Raw genomic sequence first — 20,558 nt, forward strand, 5'->3', positions numbered from 1 at the left:
GTCATGGAGGGTAGAGCAGATCTCTGACAGCTGCTGTGTTTCCATCAGAGATGACAGCAGAGTTCATGGGGAGCTACCAGTCTGTGCCCAGCCCCCAAGGGGCCTGGGGCCTGGGGTCTGGGATATGCGGCAGAGAGGTCTAGAACATTACCTTGGCTGCTTTCCCAACTACTGAGGCAGCTGGGATTTTGAGTCAAATTGAGGCTGGCCTAGAGACCAGGTTACCCCAAGGAGCCAAACCTAACTACAGAACCCTGGAGAAAGTGGGTCATTTAGTCCCCTGGCCATTCTGAGCCTCTGGTCCTGAACCTCTCCCTTGATATTTAACTCTTCAAGATTGAGGACTCTGACATAGAGCCATAGTTTTTTTGGTTTGTTTTTTTCAAAGAGGACTCATTTTGCCTAGAAGCTTCTCTTCTTTTTTTTTTTTTGAGACGGAGTTTCACTCTTGTTACCCAGGCTGGAGTGCAATGGCGCGATCTCGGCTCATCGCAACCTCCGTCTCCTGGGTTCAGGCAGTTCTCCTGCCTCAGCCTCCTGAGTAGCTGGGATTAAAGGCACGTGCCACCATGCCCAGCTAATTTTTTGTATTTTTAGTAGAGACGGGGTTTCACCATGTTGATCAGGATGGTCTCGATTTTCTTGACCTCGTGATCCACCCGCCTTAGCCTCCCAAAGTGCTGGGATTACAGGCTTGAGCCACCACGCCCGGCCGAAGCTTCTCTTCTTGAGGCAGGCACTTGCTCCAAGCAGACCATGGACAAAACAGTGCAGACAGGAACTGCAAACAGGCACCTTGATTAAGCAGGGAGTGTGTCCCAGCAGGGAGCAACCTCTCTGAGTTTCCTTGTGTGGCTGGTCATACCAAAGAGAGGGAGAGGGGGCTCCATGGGGAGCCTGCTTGATGGGAACCCACCCCCAGCTTCTGGGAGGAGGCTAGAGACAGCACTGTGCTATGCAAGAGGCTGATGCACAGCTGCAGAGAGTCAGGGGGCCCAGCTCTGCCACTGATCTGGTAGGCAGGGAGTGGCAGTGCCCAACTGTGCTTGCACTACAAAAATTCTCAGACTTGGCATGCGAGAGAGTCACCTAGAGCTCTGGCTAATGCACAGATGGCTATGCCTCACCCCCAGGGCATCTGATTCAGCAGGTCTGGAGTGTGGCCTGAGAATTAGGATTTTTCCCAACTTCCTAGGTGATGCTGATGCTGTTTTTAACCTCCTTGAGAATCTGAAGTCACAGATCAGTTTTGCAGGAAAATATCTACATAGAATAATTTTAGGCCAGGCAGAAGTGGCTCACACCTATAATCTAGCACTTCGGGAGGCCAAGGCGGGTGGGTTGCCTGAGCTCAGGAGTTTGAGACCAGCCTGGGCAATACGGTGAAACCCCATCTCTACTAAAATACAAAAAATTAGCTGGACGTGGCTGTATGCACCTGTAGTCCCAGCTACTTGGGAGGCTGAGGCAGAAGACTCGTTTGAACCCGGGAGGCGGAGGTTGCAGTGAGCCAATATCGTACCACTTGTACTCCAGTCTGGGCAATGGAGTGAGACTCCATCTCCAAAAAAGAAAAAGAATTTTTTTGTCTATAGCCCAGCCTTGGTCCCTAGAGTAGTAACAGCCAAGGCCAAGTGGAGACACTATGTGGAGGAGATGCAGAGGATGCCTGGTTAGCTGTGTTTTAGGGAGAAGGAAGAGACTGCCAAGTGAATGGGGTGGAGGAGTCGCAGGGCCCACTGGGAGAGCGTGAGTCTCGGAGGCAGGATGCCTGGTCCTGGCTCAACCTTGACTACCAATGTCAGAACAGCCAGGCCTGTGTCTTCATCTGTAGATGAAAGTGAGGAGCTATACCAGCTTCTAGGCTTCTAGCTCCTAACTCATGAGGTTTTAAGGCACTACACAGTCACAAGACCTTGAGGTTTTTAAAACTTCAACTGTACCCCAATCAGAGCTGAGATATGCTAGCCTGGTTGGAAGTTACTCCTAGAAACTGAATGTTGTAAATCAGCAGGTTTCAATGTCCGACCATATCGGGCAGGGATTAGCATTATTGGGTGGGATTAGCGATTTAGATAATCCTGGGGGAGATGGGCTCTGAAGCTGGAGGAAGGCAGAGGCTGCCCTGTGGTTGCTTGGAAGGCCTCCATGTCCTAGCCCCCCTGGGAGCCTGAGCTCAGGACCCCTGGAGAGGAGGAGTAAGGCTGTGATCAGACGGTCTACTTCCTCCGTCTAGGCAGGCACGGAGATGAGGGGAAGCATTGCATCATCTTTGTCGGCAGAGTTGCAAACCCGTGCTCTGACCTGCACTTTGACCGGGAACTAAGTAGGGGTCCTTTGTTGAGGGTGCCTGTCTTGTGTGCCACAGGATGTTGAGCAGCATCCTGGCCTCCACCTAGCCCTTCCAGCCCCTCTGTTGTGACAACCAAAAATGTGTCCAGACATTGCCAGGGTCCCCTCGAGGAGGGCGGAATCACCCCTAGGTGAGAACTGATGCTTTCTGGGGCGGGTCAGTGGTTACACAGTAGAGAACTACAGCACCGGGTCCAGGGCTACACGCTGGGGGCCCTGAGCTGATGAGCACAGTCTCAGCACAGGGGAGCCCCCACAGCAGCTCACTGCCATTGTCCCACGAAATCAATGAGGACAGAATGAGGCACTGGCTGGAGACATCAAGGGGATGGGCTCCTTGGCGCTTGCTCACCAATAGGAGGAGGAACACCCAGGATCCTCTCTGGGTTTTGCATCTGGGTGCCCGGAAGGGCAGAACTCTGTCCCATAGGAAAGGTGCCAGTTTAGGATGAAGAACGCAAGCCAGGCCTTCCTGAGCTTACGCTGCAGTGGTCGCCAGGGTCCTGTTGAGAGTGGCAGGAGGTGTGTGCCCACACCTCCAGGGAGGTCCCTCCAAGGAACTACATGGGAGAGGTGGGGGCACCTCTGTCTGTCCTTTGGTACCTACATGCCCTGAAATCAAAAGGCCATGCATGGTCCTAGAGGAGAAAATCCAGTTCGAAGCAAATGAGGGCATAAAAGACAAGGAATGCCTCCTGGTGGCTGAGAATCCATGGCGGCTGAGGGCATCTGTCATACAGGGAAGTCCTTCTGAAGAAACTCACGGCCACTAGACCTGGCAGCGACGGATTTTCTTCCCTGGTCGTTCTTGAGAGAACAGATCAGCACCCTACTGCCCACAGGCAGTGAGGACCCGGGCTTCTGAAGCCAAGGGCGAGCTCCCCAACTTCTGGTGGCCTCCTGAGGACGTGTTGTGGGTGGGTGCTGGCAGGCCTGCTGTCCTTAGTTAGGTGAACCAGCTCAGCCCAATGGCCCTCAGAGGGAGGCAGGCATGTGCTTTGTGGGGCCAGGGGAGCAGCATGATCACGCTCATCTTTCCTGCTGTAGGAGACGGTCTACAGGAGCATGAGAGTTCTAGGTGTAGCTGCACGTATTTGCCAAGTGGCACATTTTGGTACCTAAAACATTTTCCCTGAGAAGTAACAAACCACCCGTCGAATACCCCTCCCTCCCTCCCACAACTTCAAAAGAGAACCAAAAAAAAAAAAAAAAAAAAAAAAAGAGAAACACCTGAGAGACCAAATAGAGGCCTTACACCCTCACCCATCCCGTGCCCTGGAGGAGAGAACCCAATCCTGCATCTTCCACTGGGAGCGCCCGCTCTCAGGAGCGAGCTGGCGCGGCCGCGCAGGGGAGCGTGTGTCTGTGTGTGATGTGCCTTCATGCGTCACTCTATTTATGTTGTTCGCAGCCCAACGGTAGCGGCCAGGGCAAAGTCCCGGGGTCATTTTTGCTACCGCCGCCGCCTCCAGTGGCCAGACCTGTGCCCCTTCCTATGCCTGATTCCAAATCCACCAGCACTGCCCCAGACGGCGCCGCCTTGACTCCTCCATCACCTTGTAAGTGGACGATGAAACCGAAACCACAACGCCCAGCGTCCCCGGCCCGTCCAAACAGTCTCCACTGCAAAAAGAAAAGCCCCCACTTCCCACCACCAAAGCCCCCCAACCCAGAGCACCACGGACAAGAGCAGATCCGAGCCCCCCAACCACAGCCTCCCTCCCGGGCCTCAGTCGCACCAGCCAGCACCCCATGAGCCCCCTGCCCGCTGCTCCCAGCCAGGGCCCCTGGCCCAGGCCCCTCTGGGGGGCGGGAGGGAGAGCACAGCGGGGGCATGCAGGCCAGAGGTGCTGGCGGGGGTGGGAGGGGGCAGGGAGGCACAGCCATGCCATCTTCATGCCTGATTGCTGTTTTTTTTCTTTTTTTGTTTTTTTTTTGTTTTTTAATTTTTTTTTTTGTTGTTTCGTTATTCCCGCCACACCAAGAAAATCAAATGTAACCACAAGGCGACGCCACCACCATCCCCTTTTTGCCTTGCCCCTCACCTCCATCCCCGGGCCCTTGGGCCTCAAAGATGCAGCAGGCCAGCCCCTGACCCCTTTCCCCTCAGTCTCACATTTGGTTTCTCGTTGTTCCTCTTTTTTTTTCCCCCCTCCCATTCCTCTCCCCTCCCTTCTCCTCAATTCCTTTCCCAGGTTAGATGTTCCAAGGATGAGGGAGGGCTGTGGGCTTTGGCTTACTTCATCTCTGTCTCTTTTCTTTTCTTTTTCTTTTCCTTTTAAACCAATGACAAATTTTGTCAAAGGGAAAAGAAGAAAAATCAGTCAAGAGGTCCCAGGTAGACCCGGCGTGAAGGACAGGAGGAGGGGCGGGTGCTGTCTGTGGGCTGGGGTGGGCAGCTTGGGGGGCGGGCAGGCCACAGGCCAGGGCAGTTCGGTGGCAGCGGGAGGGGTGGCCCATCTCACACTGCTCTCTGCTCGCTCTGTCTCTTCTTTCTTGTGGTTTGAGTTCTTTTCCCCTCTCCATCCTCTTCATGCCATCTTCCCATCTGCATCTGCCATAAGACATGAAGTCACAGTCATTGGAGGTGGGCAGGGCGGGGATGGGAGCTGGGCTACAGGGTTTGGGGGCACTTCCGGAGAGAGGTGGACAGAATCTGGTGAGCCCGGAGTCCCCGGGTGTGTCTGGTACAGGGAAGAGGTGGGCCTCCCAGCTAACCTGTGATACTCCTTGCCTTCTCTGGGGGCATCTTCCCTCCTGGGGTACAGGGCCTGTTCCCTCCAGCAGAGATCCAGCTGGACAACCTGAGAGGAACTCAGGGCTGTTGGGATCATTTGTCTTCAGGCCCCAGGATGGCTGCCCCCAGGCATCTGAGCTCTGGGGCTCTGCCAGGCCCTCCAGCCTCCTCCCCCTCTGTCGCCTTGGTCCTGGAACCACAGGCCTGTTGGACCTGGTGCATCAGTCCAGAGGAGGGAATGTCATGGGCCTGAGCCTTGCCACCCCTAGGCCCAAGCCAGGCAGCTAGCTCCTAGGCCCCTCTCTGACCCTGCCCTAGCCAGCTCCACCCTCTGTTGGACACCCTTTGGGTTCCCCCAAGGCCTCCTGCCCAGGCTGGTAAGAGGTGTAGCATCTAGCTTGGCTACCCAGGTTGGAGAGGTAGTCTGGCTGGGAAGGCCTTCCCGAAGAATGGTGGGGCCTGCTTCCAAAGCTTCCACCCTCCCCTGGCCCCATCTCTTCAGTACCTGAGAGAAACCAGTGGGAAAGCAGGGGTACCCACTGAGGATGCTTGGGGACCAGGGCTATCCGCAGCCTTGCCCAGTGCCTCACTAGGGGGTGGAACTGGGTCCAAGAGAATTTTGTCTCAGCCTCCAGGGCCCCTCCCTCACCCCAGCCATGAAAAAGGATGCCTGGCTGAGACTGTGGCTTCGGAGTGGGGGTGTGTCAGGGGTGTAGTTTGTGTTCCTGGTCATTGAGAGGATGAGGGTGTCCCTCTGTAGTGGGGGGCAGGCTCAGAGCCTGGCCTCCAGCTCGGATGCCCTCTGGCCCATCCTTCCCACTGCCAGCCTAAACCCGGGCAGCATGGTCTAACTCAGTCTCTCCCTCTCTCAGCAGCCCTGAGGGGCAGTGCCCAGGTTGGCCCCAAGGCCTGACAAGGTGTCTCCCTCTCTCCCCTGCTCCCCACAGCATTCGCAACGACAGGCGCCTCCTCTGCCAACCGGTTTGTCAGCATCGGACCCCGGGACGGCAACTTTCTGAACATCCCACAGCAGTCTCAGGTAGGAAACCCTGCCCACCACCTGGGGGCAGGGACCAGGGGAGCAGGCAGGCTTGGGGGCATCTTGGTGTTAGGGAAGAGCCTGGATTCTTTGGGGCTAACAGGGAGAGAGGTCTAAGGCGGGGCTGGAGGGCCCAGGCTTTTGCAGGCCCAGCTGAGCCTGCCTCCCCAGGCAGCCCCCAGGCTCCCTGGCTAATCAGCTAATTGGATAATTAGCTCTGACAGCCCTGGCCCTGAGGAAGGCAGCCAAGGACCCAAGGCTAGAGGCCCTCTGGGCCAGGCTTGGTGGAAGCAAAGATGGAAACCTGAGGCCTATCAGGAGGAGAATAGTCTGCCTCATTGCTTTCACTCGCCCAAGCTGGAAGCCCTGGCCCCCAGCCCTCCCCTTTCCCCTGGCTTTGGGTGGGCTGGGTGATCGGTGGAGGAGGGACAGAGGGCTTGGTGGGCTGTGTGCCCAGAGACTGGCATACTGAGGGCAGGGCAGGCCACCGCCCTAGAGGCTCCTCCCCCAAGTCTCCAGGAGTCCTGTTAGGGAGAAGGCCGGCATGCTGGAAAAGCCATCCCTGCTGAAACCACCCCCAGTTTTCACAAGGAGACAAGTCCCTGTCACAAGCAGGAGATAAGACAACTCTTACCCCTCCAGATGGAGATCCCAGAGCCCAGTGCCATTGGGGGTGCAGGGAAGACCCATCTCGGGAGGAGGGCAGAGGCAGCTTTAGGGGGCCTGAGGCTTTTACAGCCCAGAGTTTTTAAAAACATTCAAAGATCTTTCTTTGCACATTTTACAAAAACACCTCCTTGGAGGTGTCCTCAGCCCTGGGAAATCCACCTCTGTCAAGAGCCCCTGGGGCCACCTCTCATCTCCTGCTTGGCCTCTGCTCTGGGGCCTGAGTTCAGAGAAAGTTGGTGGATGGAAGTTTTGTGTGTAGTTTGAGGTTGTTGTTGTTGTTGTTTTTTTCTTTTCCTTTCCTTCCCTTAAAAAAAAAAAAAAAGCCAAAAGACTTTGTCAAACTTCAAACTTCAGAGCTCCCTAGTGGCAAGGAAGGGAGGGGAAGAGAACTTCAACCCCCTCCAGCTTCCCACCCCCTTTCCCCAGAGTCACGTCTGACCCGTCTGGTTTCCAGGAGCAACCAGACATGATGTAACACCCAGATGAACTTGAACTTGGGGGTGTTGAGAAGAAAAACAATGGCTCCGAGCAGGGGCTGGAGCCAGCCCCCTCTGCTCTGTGCCAGGGAGGCCGAGAGAGCCCTGCTGGCAGAGGCGGGAGGGGGTACCAGAGGAAGAGACAGCAGGCGGGCCTCCCCTCCCAGCTCTGGGCTGGCACCAGGCGGCAGGGCTCCATCGCTCCCTCCCTCCTGCTGCCTGCCTGGGCTGCCCGCAGCTCTGCAGTCCTGTGCTTGGGGACCACTGCCGCAGCCCTCTCTACTGTTTCCGCTGCTCCTTTACTTTCTTTGCTCACTTTGCTGGGACGTTTGAGGGCCAAGTCAGAGTTTGAGGCAAGTTTGGGAAAGTTTGTCTCCCCTCATGTTCCCTGTCTTGGGCTCCAGGAGGTAGGGGGGAGTCCCAGTGGGGGTTCAGGGCCCCTGAGCAGGCAGGTGTGTCTGGGAGTGGTTGGGGGAGCTGGAGCTGGACAAGCGGAGCTGGAGCCCTTGGGCCTGGGGGCAGGCAGGCGGCTGCTACGGGCGCAGGGGGTACAGCCGGGGGTGGTTTCCACAGTAACCAGTGACTTTAGCTGATCTCTGGAGCACCAGATGGAGAGGGAACAATAGAATGAGGGAAGAAAAGAGAATTTTAGCAATTTTGTCATTCCCTGGGCAGCGCTTTTTACTTAGTTTTAATCAATTTTGGACCTGGCTCAGGAAGTAGGGAGGGGGAAGCAGAGAAAGCAGCTCTGTGCTTGGCAGCAGATCCCTCATTCCTGGGACCTGAGGGGAGGCTCCGGGGAGCCCCCTTGGGGCAGCCTTTGTCTCTAACTCCAGGCCTGGAACCAGAGTCTTCCTCCCCTGAGGAGGACCCCCCCAGTCTAAGCATTGGCAGTTGTGGGGCCCTGGCATGGTCTGCCAGGGGCAGATAGGGCAGGTGGGGCCCTCCCAGCCCCAGTTGTCCACAGGCCTCATTTGCCTGGTGGGGAGAGGGGTGGGGTCACCACCAGAGCCAGCTTCCCCTCAACCTCGGGGCAATGGCACAGGGTTCCTGTATAGTCTACCCTCGGGAGAGACTGCAGAAGATAGGGTGTCATCCAACCCAGGCAGTTCCTGCCTCCAGGTTTGGGCCAGAAGCCCAGGGGCTAGCTGCGGACCACTTCTCCCCTACTCTGGGGATGCCGCAGGGCTGGGTTTCCGCCTCAGCCTCGCCAGGCCGCAGTGAGCCTCTGTTTGGCCTGTAGTCAACTGACGACGGGTTGGATTTGGGGCAGGTGCTTGAGGAGCCCCACTGAGGGAGGGCAGGTCTCTGTGTGTGTACTGACCAGCACATGCAGGAACTTCAGCATCTCTGCCCGCCCAGCAGCGCCTGATTATTGTGGCAATCCCCAAACCCCCACATTTCCAGATGCTCTTGATCTGCACCGTCCATTGTGGTAGCCACGGGCCACGTTTGGCTGTTTACATTTAAATTAACTTATTAACTGAAGAAAAATGTAGTTCCTCAGTTCCAGTAGCTACATTCAAGTGCCTAGAAACCACTTGTGGCTCGTGGCCATGGCATTGAGCAGGGTGGATAGAGAGATGTCCACTGTCACAGAAAGTGCTAGATAATCCCCAGGGCCCTTTCTAAAACCCAGCGTCCCCAGCCTCAGTCCCACTGCATTGGGCAGGGTGGATAGAGAGATGTCCACTGTCACAGAAAGTGCTAGATACTCCAGGGCCCGTTTTAAAACCCAGTGTCCCCATCCTCAGTCCCACTGCATTGGGCAGGGTGGATAGAGAGATGTCCACTGTTACAGAAAGTGCTAGATAATCCCCAGGGCCCTTTCTAAAACCCAGCGTCCCCATCCTTAGTCCCACTGCATTGGGCAGGGTGGATAGAGAGATGTCCACTGTCACAGAAAGTGCTAGATACTCCAGGGCCCGTTTTAAAACCCAGTGTCCCCATCCTCAGTCCCAAAGCAGAGCCTGAGAGCAGGCCTGGCCTGCAGGCAGAATGTTTGAGCAAAGCAATGTTTAAATATTGGAACGTTTCACATGAGATTCTGTCTGGACTTCTGCTCCTTTTGTAAAATTGGCAGATTAGCTGCCCTGGGCTCTCACCCTGACCCTAGGGAGGGCACAGGCACTCCAGCACCACACACCCTGATTCTGCATGCTCACAGCACAGGCAGCAGTTAGGAGCACTGCCTGCACTGCCCTTTTTTTTTTTAACATATACATTTTTTTTTTAGAGATGGGGTTTCACCATGTTGGCCAAGTTGGTCTCGAACTCCTGACCTCAGGTGATCTGCCTGTGCTGTGAGCATGCAGCCTCTCAAAGTGCTGGGATTACAGGTGTGAGCCATCACGCCCGGCCGCACTGCCCGTTACATTTGAACCCTGACTTTGCTGTCCAAGGGCTGTGTGGCTTCAGGCAGGTCACCCACCCTCTCTGTGCCTGGTTTCCCTGTGGGGTCAGGTCAGGGTGGAGTAAACCAGGAACTGGTATTTGCTCTGTAGTTGGCTCTGCCTGGTCCCTGCAGACCAGTATCTGTGACAGCCTGGGAGAGGCCCCAAGATGCATTTTCAGGGGCCCCAAGATGCATTTTCATGGACCCCAAGATGCATTTTCAGGGACCCTCATTTTGCCCCAAAGGTACTACCAGGTGCACCCAGGCCCAGTAGACCACAGTAGACCCTGACCCGCCACTTTGCTAGGAGGTGGGGCTGGAGCCTTTGATGGAAGGCATAGCCAAGCAGCCCAGTCCCTTGGGGTCCACCCTGGATGTGCTCTGAGCTGAGCCACCAGACACAGGCAGAGAAGGCCCTGTCTGTGGGAGGGCAGCGCCCCCTGCTGGCATTGTGAAAGAAGTGATGCTCACCCCAGGGAGCCTCAGGTCCTTCCTCAGTGTCTCGTGCCCTGAGGGTAGAGGATCCGGGCTACAAGGCCCCTCCCGTAGGCCTGGCGCTACTAGGGACTGCAGCCATGTGGTTCCTCCGCCCTAGCCTTTCAGCCTGTGGGACCTTGGCTGGGGTGTATAGATGGGAATTTCTGCTTTTAATCCAAAGAGACAGAAAGAAAACTCAGCAAGAAGCTGGGCCACCCCCACCCCATTCCCAAAACCCCTCTGGGTACAAAAGCCCCAGCCTGGCATCTTCCCCATCCTCCAGGACCCACACAAAAACCTAAACAATTGGAAACATGGCCAGATCTCAGGCTTGTGCCAGCACCAGCCATGGGGGTCCCACCCGCTGGGCACAGTGCCCACGGGAAGGCCAGCTGGACTCTAGCACTAGGGGCAGAGTCTGAGGGGGTGGGGTTCTCTTAGGAGGGAGGGAGAGAATGGGGATGCCCTTTCTCCCCCACAGGAACGAGGGGGATGGTGGCTGTCTGCACCCTGGCCCTTTGAGAGCTGTCCCTTAAGGGGCCAGTTCACCCAGCCAGGTAGGAGTGAGATGGGGCCTGCCCCAGCTGTTCTCAGTATTGCCTCTTTTTCATCTCGTTTCAGTCCTGGTTCCTCTGATAAGATCGACAAAAGAAACAACAAAATGAAAAGAAGAGGTTCCTTGAAAGGGGGGAGAAGAAATTTTGAGACATGGAAAAATCCCCCAGCCCAGCCCAGCCCCACTGAAAAGCAAAAATTAGACGTCGTCAGCCACTCAGCCCTTCTCTCCTCCAGCCCGGGGACCCCTGCGGGCCCCAGAAGCAGCCCAGTTCTCAGAGAGCCCTTGGAAGGGGTCTCAGTGGAGCTGTGCACCAGCAGCCAAGCAGAAAGAAACACGGGACACGGACTCTGTCAAGTAGAGGACAGAAAGCGAGAAAGGATGCAGAACTGCCTTCCTCCCTCCCCTGCCCGGCCTTCTGGGGAGGAACAGAGTCCCCAAACAAAGCAACCAGCACCGTTCTGAAGGGGCCTGGCCTCCACCCTCACCCCTTCCTAGGGGAACCCCACCCTGCTCATGGCAGGAGCTGCCCTAGGGAGCCTGGAGGACCAGCCTGTAAAGATGGTGGGGTGTAGATCCCACGGGCTCTCTCCTCTAGACTCCTCCCCTCCCTCCCTCCCTCACTGCCAAGGCTCCAGCTTCTTCCCCCAGCTGCTCCGGACTGGGAGAGGGAGAGCAGCCTCCACTTACCCCAGCCCACCCTCGGGCTAAAAGCCTCCAGGCAGGCAGCGGGGTGGCCCCTGGAGCTAGTTGTGTGTCCCAGAATGGAGGGTGTTCTGCCACCCCACCCTGAGCTGCAAGAGCAGTTCCTGGGGCCCTGGACCCCTCTGTACAGTCCGTAGGAAAAATCGGAATGCTCTCGATGGCCTTGTCCCAGCCTGGGACAAGCCCCCTCTCCCCTCTCTCTGCAGGCCAGGAGGGCCTCCTTCCAGCCACAAGGGAGGGGAGTTGGGCCCCAGGTCACCCCCACCCCCAGCCCTGCATGCAGGTGCCCTCGCTCCGCCCCATCAGTCCCTGCCCCTGCCTCTCACGCAGACTGCCCTGCTGGGGCCGGGCCGGAGGGTGGAGCAGAAAGGGGACCCCGGAGCCGAGCAAGGAGGACCAGGCAGTTGCCGCTGCCGCTGCTAAGCCACCACCTGCGCTTAGGTAGGCGTCCTGCTCGCCGACTTTGAGTTCCTTGGGAGGGTGTTGGGTGTCGTCCTTTTCAAAAGTGTTTTGGAGCTTTCTGTGCCCCCCACTTTCCCCCTTCCCCCCCACCGTGGCCACTTCTCTGGATTTTAGCTGTTAATGTCTTTACTCTTTATTTAGGGGTAGGGCATTTGTTGTTTGGGTCTTTTGCTGTTGGAATTGGGAACTCCTCCTCCATTTGAGCAACTTGGGAACAATTTGGTAACACACCACAGGAAGTAGCTCTCCCCCCCAGCCCCCTCCTCCCTCTAGGGAGGGTTGGGGGGCCTGTCCAGAGGGTCTTCAGAAGCCCGCCTGGGAGGGAGGGGAGGATGAGCACGCCCAGCTCCCCTCCAGGGTGTGACTTGGCCCCTCTGGCTTGTCTTTCTGTGCCTTACTCCTCCTGCGTCTCCCATCCCTGGCCCCTTCACGAGTCCTTGTGCCTCTCTCTTTCTCTCTCTTTCTTAATTGTATGAAAACACAAAGCACAGGTCAGGATCCTCTGAAAGAAAATCAATCCAACATCGCACCACGTAGGGGTGGGTTATGGGCTGTATTTATTGTGAATCTAGTTTGTGAAGCTGTGGCCCGAGCAGGCGGAGGGAGGGAAGAGAGGAGGGAGTGTCTGGGGAGGGGAGGAGGCCAGCCACCTGGGGCCGAAGGGGCAGGCGGGTGGTGCCTGCTACCCAGCTGGAAGCCACAAGGTGGCTGGCCCCTGGAGTGGCTTTTGTTGGAAAGTTAAATGAAGCCCTCCCCCTATCCTCAGCATGCAGCCCTAGAGAACCCAAGGGCTGAGGGGCAGTGGATCCTGCGGGAGTCTCCCGGGGCATGGGAATAAGGCCCCGGGGGTGGGGGGCCGGGTGGGCCGGGCATGACGCGCGGTCAAAGTGCAATGATTTTTTTCAGTTCGGTTGGCTAAACAGGGTCAGAGCTGAGGAGCGGAAGGGGCTCCCTGTCCAGTGGCACATGCCCTTTCCCTCGACGACAGTCGGGGCCTTGGGCGCTGTGGGCCTGCGGGAGCCAGGGTCTGCGGGGTGCCTGCCCGGGCAAGGTCGGAAGCTGCAGGCCAGCTGGGCCCGGGCCGGAGCGTGCCCGGCAGGGCTGCCCGGCGGGCAGGGGGTGGGGGCTGCTCCTTTCCCAAGTGTTGTGAGGGGCAATGAGGGCGACAGATGTGGGGACGTGTTAGGAGAGGAAAAAAAAAACGAAAATATATATGGGGGAAATGAACTTTTTTTTTCATTGAATCAAGTGCAATGCATCAGAGAGTTTTCCTATCTTTGTATGTTAAGAGATTGTTAAGAAAAAAAAATTCTATTTTTGTTGTAATGTCCTCTCGGCTCTGGGGACGCTAAAAGAACCGGGCCTGCCCCGCCCTGTGTGGGGGTAACGAAAGCTGAGTGTTTTTCCCTTTTTTTTTTTTTTTTTTTGGTTCGTTTTTAGTTTTTTTTTTTTTTTTTTTTTTTTTTTTTAAGTCGTTTTCCTGCGTTGACGAGGATGATCTGGGGTTTTTATTTGTTTCGTCGTTCGTTCTCAGTTTCGGTGGGAGGGCTGAAGGCAACGTTCACATTTTAGAGTTTTAAAAAAAACACCTCGACATTTGAAAAATCAACCAACACAAGATCAAAAAGGAAAAGGACGAGAGAAAAATTATTTTTAAGATAATTAAACATAAAAACCCTGGTGCTTCTTACATTATAAAATACGTTTTAAAGAACCCACAAACTATTATACATTATAAGTTTATGAATCAATTAAATATCCTGCACTTGTTAGGAATACGCATATCCCTTCTTTGTTGAGTTTAACGGAACGGGACAGCGGCGTGCGCCCAGCGGCTGGACTGCTCCGGCCGCGGGTCTCCCCGGGCGCCCCTCCCTGGGGCCCAGCACCCCCTCCTCGCCCCATCCCCGTCCGGGCACAGGGGCGCGGCAGGGGTCCCTGGCCCCTCTCCCGCAGAGGTCAATGCCAACGAACAAACGTCCCCTCCCTCCCTCCCTCTCCGCCCCGAGCGCCCTTCTTTGAGCCAGACGCCAACTTGACCCTCACCAGCATTATCAGGAGCGCGCTCAGCAAGTTGGTAGTTTCCTCCCTCTTTCCCGGCGCCCCCCACCCATTCAACATCTCTCCTCCTATCCCCGACCCCGTCCGGGGAACACCGGGAAGGCTCAACGCTCCAGGACAGGACCAGCCACGCTGACAGGTCGATTTGCCCAGGCCCGCGCCCGCACGCACGCACGCACACGGCCCCGCACACAGCCCCGCCCCACCCCGCAACCAGCCCTGTCGACTGCCTTATACACCCGCCCCCGCGCTGGCCGGCCGACCTAGTGCCTTGTTCTCACCCCCGTGCTGGCGGAGCGGACGCCGCGCTCTGGGTCCCAGAGGGGCCGGGTGGCTCAGACGACCCACCACTCCCCCACCCCGACCGTGCTGAACAGACCCCCCCCACACGAGAGAAAATAAAGGAGCAATAAAGTCACGAGAACTTTCGTCCCCCAATCGAGAGCCCGAGGGGCACCCCAGCCCCGCCTCTGCTCCCCCCATCCCACCCACCCTGGGGCGCCCCCCCTCCCCCGCAAGCCAGCCTGGGCCAGCCCCGCTTCGGACCCTCCCGGGAGATCCGTGCGCCCGACCAGCACCAGCATCGCGGACCGCAAAGGCCGCCCGTCCCGTCAAACAAGTTTCTTCTTAGGCTAAGAAACGCAGTATATACGAGTATCTCTATATATAGTACTAATGGATTTGGTGTGCTTCCCCCTTAGCGTCCCCCTCCCTCTGCTCCTCCTCCTTCAGCCTGGTCTCCCCTCTTCTCCGCCCTCCACCCCCGTCTCTGCACTGAGATACATAAGAAACAAGGGTAGTTTACTGTCTGTTTTGTTTTCTGGGTTTTCAGTGTCCTAGCGGAATGCAAGTAGGCAGCCAGCCCGTCTGTTCCCTCTCCGCCCCGCCCCGCCCTGCCCCGCCCCCGTCACTGCGCTTCTGTTATACCATCTTTGCCTGACTCTCTCCGGCTTCTCCATTGAATGGCTAATGTGTATGTGAAATAAAGAAATAAAGAAAAACAAACGTAAGAGCGCCTGACCCTTCGCTTACGCGACCGTGCGGGGACCGGGTCTGGGTCGGTAGGGTGCGTCCCCGACGTGGATTCTGTGCCTCCCTACTAGCTGCGGGAGCTCAGCAGACACCGTCGACGAGCGTCTGTCCCTGGGTCTCCAGGAGGGGCCGACAGTGAGAAAAGCGAAGGCTCCCCAGCTCCTCCTGGCCTCCCCGCCACGCCGCGACCCCAGCCCGGAAAAAAATGAGGCACCACTTGGATCCTATGACTGCTCTGCCATGTTGGTTTGCCGACCTCACTCCTGGGAAGGGGACCCGGGCAAGGCCACTTCCAGAGGGTGGTGGGTAATTTTTTAAGGGTCTGTGGATCCCCTGGGGGGCATGATCACCCTTCTGGACCCCCAGACCTTGCCCCTGACGTCTTCACTGGTCCTTCTCCGGGGGAGTTCGCTCCCGAGCACGCGCAGCACATCCTCTGCCCTTTCCTCGACGGCCCTGGGCCGAGTCCCTGGTGCCCTCTGGCTCGCGTGGGGTCACCGCACCTCTGGGCTCAAAGCCGCTTGCTCCATCTTGATGGGCCGTGCCGCCCCACCGGGGCTGCCGTCTGGGCCGGCTGGGGGCGCGGGCTGCGAGCGTGCTGCCGCCTCGGCCCTGCGTCCAGATCCCCGGCGGGTGCCGTCGTCTGGGACCCGGTGCACCAGCCGTTTTCGGGGCCCGGGCGGGGTGGGGCCTGCGGCCAGAGCTGCTGCTTGGTCGCGCAGCAGCCGCACCAGGAAGCCGATGTACTTCATGGCGAGGCGGAGCACCTCGTTCTTGCTCAGCTTCCGGTCGGGCGGGTGAGTCGGCAGCAGCTTCCTCAGCTCGGCGAAGGCGCCGTTAACGTTCTGCTGCCGCCAGCGCTCCCGGCTATTGGTGAACACGCGCCGGGCCACCTTCTGGGGCTGGTGCCCTGTGGACAAGGAGAGCCGGGTTGGCGCCAAGGCCCAAAGGGCGGCCCCTCTTGCCCTCCCGCCAGGCATTTAGCACCCTCGTGGGAACTTAAACCCGGGCCATGGGCTGCGGCTTTCTCCACCCAAGGAGTCCATGAGTAGCTCTCCCCAACCCTCCCAAGAGCGACCCAGACAAGGATCATCACAGGCCCAGGCTACTGACAACAGGGGCCTGCTCCATCTGTGACTGTGGGCAACTTTATATCAATGGCTGAGATTCCCTAAGGAAAGATTTCCTTGTGGCTGTTTGGTCTGGGAAGCTGTCCCTGCGGCCCTCATTCTGAGTGTGGCCACGTGTGGCTGGCTGGGTGTACTCATGGGTCTGAGAGGTTCTCTCATTGTGACTATCTCTGTCCTGTGTCTCATGTGGCTTGTGTGCAACTCTTGTTATGGCTGTGGTTATGTGTGATGTTGCCAGGTGGCTGTTTCATGAGTGGCTGTGGTTGTGTGGCTGACTCTTGTGTGGCCATGATTCTAAGTGGTTGTGGTCCTGAGGCTGGGTCTTGCATGGCTGTGGTCTTGTGGCTGTCTTTTGCGTGGCTGTGCATTCCAGTGGAGCTGTCATTTTGTGGCTCCCATTCCCTGGTGTGGCATGCTGTTTTGCGTGACTGCAGCTATGAGGCTTGGCCTGTTGGGTGGCGGTGGCTGTGTGGGGCTGGCTATCGGACTGCGGTTTTGCACATGGATAGAACCCGTGTGGGCTGTTCTCTGTGTCTGCTGAAAGCACCTCTCCCTGAGGTGGAGTAGAGGACAGACATGAGCACCACAGAGACACGGCCAGCCTTCCGTGCACCCACAAGTACACGCATGCACACAAACCCACACTCACCCTCAGCCAGGTCCAGCTCACAGTGGCTTGGTCTTCGCTTCAGCCGGCTGCTAGGGAAGATGCTAAAAGGTCCTGCTGGCCCAATGTAGACACTGTAAGGGGTCGTGGGTCACTAATGCCTCGTGGGCAAGGACCCTCGCCCCCAGTTCTTACCGCACCCCCGCCCCAGCTCCCCACTGACCTGTTGAGGAAGGGGTGAGGGTGGTAGTGCAAGGCCAAAGTGGGTGGGGCAGGTCCTAGGGCGGAGAGTTGCAGCAGCGGGGGCCGCAGGGTCCCCAGCTCTGTGGTGGGCATGGCTGTCCCCAGGGGCCTGCTGTGGCCCAGGCTGATCACCGGCACACCAGGTGGCAGCCTGGGTGGGGAGGAGCCTCCTTGGTGGCCCACCTCTTCTGCCTGCGGGGACCCAGGCGAGGCAGGCTTAGGGGGTGGGGCGGGCGCTGGGCTAGGGGCACACACCATCTCTGCCTTCTCAGTCATGGTGGGGCCCACCTCTGCCTGTGCCTGAGGCGGGCACATGGACCCCGACGTGGGGGTACTTGCCTGTGGGAAAAAAGGCAGCCAGTGGAGAGGAGGACCAGGTGCCCCACACCCACCTGCTTAGCCCAAAGCCCTCAAATGGGAAGGAGGGAGGGGGAGGGGAAAAGGAGGAGGAGAGGGGTTTCAGTAGGCAAAGGCAGATGGTGATGGAAGTGGGGGATGGGGGGCAGGCCCAGAAACTTCCAGGACATGGGAAGGAGTCCTGCATTAGAGTAGGAGGCGCCCACTAAGCTAATAGGCAGGGCACTGTCCCTGGGCTTTTTGTGACCCAAGAGGGGTGCTGTTGCCCAGCCTCTGAGCAAATATTCCTTTTTCCACAGTTCCCTCACCTCTGCAGCCTAGAAAGGGAACAAGACAGGGAGCCTCTAACTGATCCTGGGATCCCCAGAAGCCCCAAGATTACCCCTGTTACCCTCAGATCTAAAGATCCGATCCAGAGACTCCTCACTGACACACTGATGCCATGTGACCTTGGAATCCCTTTGAGACGGGCTGACCTTCACGGATACCCCCCAGCCCCCACCCAGGCTGACTCCTGCACCTCAGGAACGACCGTGCGGTTCTTCCATTGCTGTCCCTAAAAGTACTCCGTATTGCTCTAGTGACCCCCCACCTCCACCACAAATGTCCCCCATACCAGCCCTGTGACCCCACTACTGACGCTATGACCTCAAATGCTGACCCTAGACCCCTAAACACTGACTCCGCTGCCCAGTCCAGTCCAGTCATGCCCCAACCCTCCCTCTGGCTTGGAAGCCCCCACCCCCATTAGCATCCACACTTTTTTTTGTTTTTTTGAGACAGAGTTTCACTCTTGTTGCCCAGGCTGGAGTGCAATGGCGCGATCTTGGCTCACCGCAACCTCTACCTCCCAGATTCAAGCGATTCTCCTGCCTCAGCCTCCCTAGTAGCTGGGATTACAGACATGCGCCACCAGAACCGGCTAATTTTGTATTTTTAGTACAGATGGGGTTTCTCCATGTTGGCCAAGCTGGTCTCGAACCCCCAACCTCAGGTGATCTGTCTGCTTCAGCCTCCCAAAGTGCTGGGATTACAGGCATGAGGCACTGCACCCGGCCTTTTGTTTATTTTTAGAGACAGGTTCTCCCTCTGTTGCCCAGGCTGGAGTTCAGTGGTGCAATCATAGTTCACTGCAGCCTCAAATTCCTGGGCTCAAGCTATCCTCCTGTCTCAGCCTCCTGAGTAGCTGAGAGTACAGGCATGTGCCACCATGCCCAGCTAATTAAAAAAAATGTTTTTTGTAGAGACGGGTTCTCACTCTGTTGTCCAGGGTGGTCTGGAACTCTTGGACTCAAGTGATCCTCCTACCTCAGCCTCCGAAAGTGCCGAGATTACAGGCATGCACCACCATGCCCTAGCATTCACTTTTGCACGCTGTTTTGACATCCCTGTTGGCTCTTGGTTCTACAGTCCAGGATGTCCCAGCAAGATGTGAGACTCTTGGCCCCTCTGCCCTGTCTTCCTCAGCTAGGCCCTGCGGAAGCAGGCCCGGCCCCTTACTAGTGGGTCCCTGCTGATGAATGAATGAATGAACAAAGGAATTCAGGCTGGGTCCCAGGCCCAGGATCCTCCACCTTCAGGCCCGCTCCCCTCTTACCCCAGCACTGTTGCCGCAGCCTGGTGAGCACCCTGGCTCTGTCCCGTCAGGGCTGGCAGTCTGGGCCAGGATGTGGTTTCTAGCGTCAGGCCAGGCTCTGCTGTCTTGCTCGGATCCAGCCTCAACGCTCCAGGCCCGGGCGTTGGGCCGCACCTCCTTGTGGGCCTCGGAGGGCCAGGATGGCTGAGGTCTCCGTGTAGGTCCCCCCTAGGGAAAGCGAGCAGCTCCCGGCTGGACCGCTCTCTCCCCGCCCCCGGCGGCCCGGTTTCCTCCCTCTCACCCCTGGCGGCACAGCGGCCGGAGGATGCTGGTCCAGTGCAGATAAGGGCCTGGCTGCCTGGCCGCGCCTGATAAGGAGACGGGCTGACCCCGGAGGAAACCAGCAGGCGGGGACCTCACAGCTCGGGCCTCCCGGCCCCGCCCCCAGCTGGCATTGTCAGGACTCGGCCCGCCACCCCTCAAGACCCCTTGCCTTCCGCTCCCCCAGGCACTGGAGGGACCCTGAGCCTCTGGGGACCGAGGCCTGAGGGCAGCAGGGTAGGAAGGTGCCTGGATGCACACAGGGGGGTAAACTGCCTCCTCTTATGTAGTTGGAATCTGCTCTCTGGTTTGGAACACCCCCTGCCTGGGTGTCTGTGCTGATGGGGGTGAGGGAGAGCCCTTTCCGCCCGTTGGGGCCTCGTGACCCTGGGGCCCCACCTTCTCTTCTGCTCACCCAGCCTGGTTCCTCTTTTTACAGAGGCCTTCCTGCCTCTTCACCACCCCTACCCAGGAGTGAGGCACCCAAAGGGAGACAGTTCTAACAGTCTGGCCTTGGGTGTCCAGCCGGGCAGGTGTTCTCAGCCCTCAGCACAGTATCCACACATTTCCAAGTCCAGGAGAGTGAGAGGAAGTGCCACATTGTCAGGGCTGGGATGGAGAAGTTGGATTTCCTGGGGTGCCAGGGCTAGTGTGACCCAGTAGATACCCGACAGGTCCCCACAATTCTAGGCCTCTTGGCCACAGAATCATATAACTCCAACTTGGTGGTCCCTGGCCCTCACCCCACAGCACCCGGCCACTTCATAGGGGGCAGGTATCCTGGCTTGGTGTAAAACCTCAAGATCCCACTGGAGCCTTTGAAAGGGAGAGGCTTTGGGCACAGCCAGGCTGCAGCAGCCACGGGACTGCCGCCACACACTTGTCACTCATGCTTTGGCCCGTGTGTGTATCTGGGTGACTGGAGAAGCCCCCAGAAAGGCACCCAGCACCAGGGCTACCACCACCCTCCCAGGAATGGGGAGGAGCCCAGGACCCCACAATCGACACCTCCATTGCCTCTCTCCAAAGAAGCAGGAACTGGCTGGGCGAAGTGGCTCATGCCTGTAATCCCAGCCCTTTGGGAGGTCGAGGTGGGCAGATCACCTGTAGTCAGGAGTTCAAGACCAGCCTGCCCGACATGGTGAAACCCTGTCTCTACTAAAAATTAAAAAATTGGCTGGGCATGGTGGCAGGTGCCTGTAATCACAGCTACTTAGGAGGCTAAGGCAGGAGAATCACTTGAACATGGGGGAGATGGAGTTTGCAGTGAGCCAAGATTGCGCCATTGAACTCGAGCATTGCAGACAAGAGCAAGACTGAGTCTTTAAAAAAAAAGGCAAAAACTAAAGTTTTATGCAATAAA

At 57.6% G+C, this 20,558-nt stretch overlaps 2 protein-coding genes across 23 annotated transcripts in view; one reads left to right on the forward strand and one right to left on the reverse strand.

Annotated features, from left to right (window-relative positions):
* Positions 1–14,939, forward strand: part of NFIX (nuclear factor I X) — a 102,285-nt gene extending 87,346 nt beyond the window's left edge. For 11 of the 21 annotated variants that reach the window (XM_078360695.1, XM_078360700.1, XM_078360704.1 and 8 more), the window contains 2 exons: positions 6,037–6,128; positions 10,767–14,939. In XM_078360695.1, coding sequence (XP_078216821.1) covers positions 6,037–6,108 — 72 coding nt within the window. In that variant the 3' untranslated portion in view covers positions 6,109–6,128; positions 10,767–14,939. Of the gene's footprint in view, positions 1–3,763; positions 3,912–6,036; positions 6,129–10,766 lie in introns of all 21 variants that reach the window. The other 10 variants (XM_035286222.3, XM_078360691.1, XM_035286223.3 and 7 more) reach the window with 1 other exon arrangement.
* LYL1 (LYL1 basic helix-loop-helix family member) lies at positions 4,769–19,218 on the reverse strand. 2 transcript variants are annotated; one of them, XR_013531076.1, is made up of 5 exons: positions 18,896–19,218; positions 16,922–17,280; positions 16,741–16,832; positions 15,330–15,871; positions 4,769–4,906 (listed from the first exon to the last, which is right to left on the reverse strand). XR_013531076.1 is itself a non-coding variant. In XM_078360711.1 (4 exons), exons 2-4 carry the CDS (start codon positions 17,254–17,256, stop codon positions 15,456–15,458), a joined length of 843 nt encoding a protein of 280 aa, XP_078216837.1. In that variant the 5' UTR covers positions 17,257–17,280; positions 18,896–19,218; the 3' UTR covers positions 15,184–15,455. The 2 variants fall into 2 exon arrangements, 1 of the variants encoding a protein (XP_078216837.1); XM_078360711.1 differs by lacking the exon at positions 4,769–4,906 and having other exon boundaries at positions 15,184–15,871.
* Between the last annotated feature and the right edge of the window lie 1,340 nt (positions 19,219–20,558).

Source organism: Callithrix jacchus, chromosome 22 (genome assembly GCF_049354715.1).
Source record: "Callithrix jacchus isolate 240 chromosome 22, calJac240_pri, whole genome shotgun sequence".
NCBI lineage: Eukaryota > Metazoa > Chordata > Mammalia > Primates > Cebidae > Callithrix > Callithrix jacchus.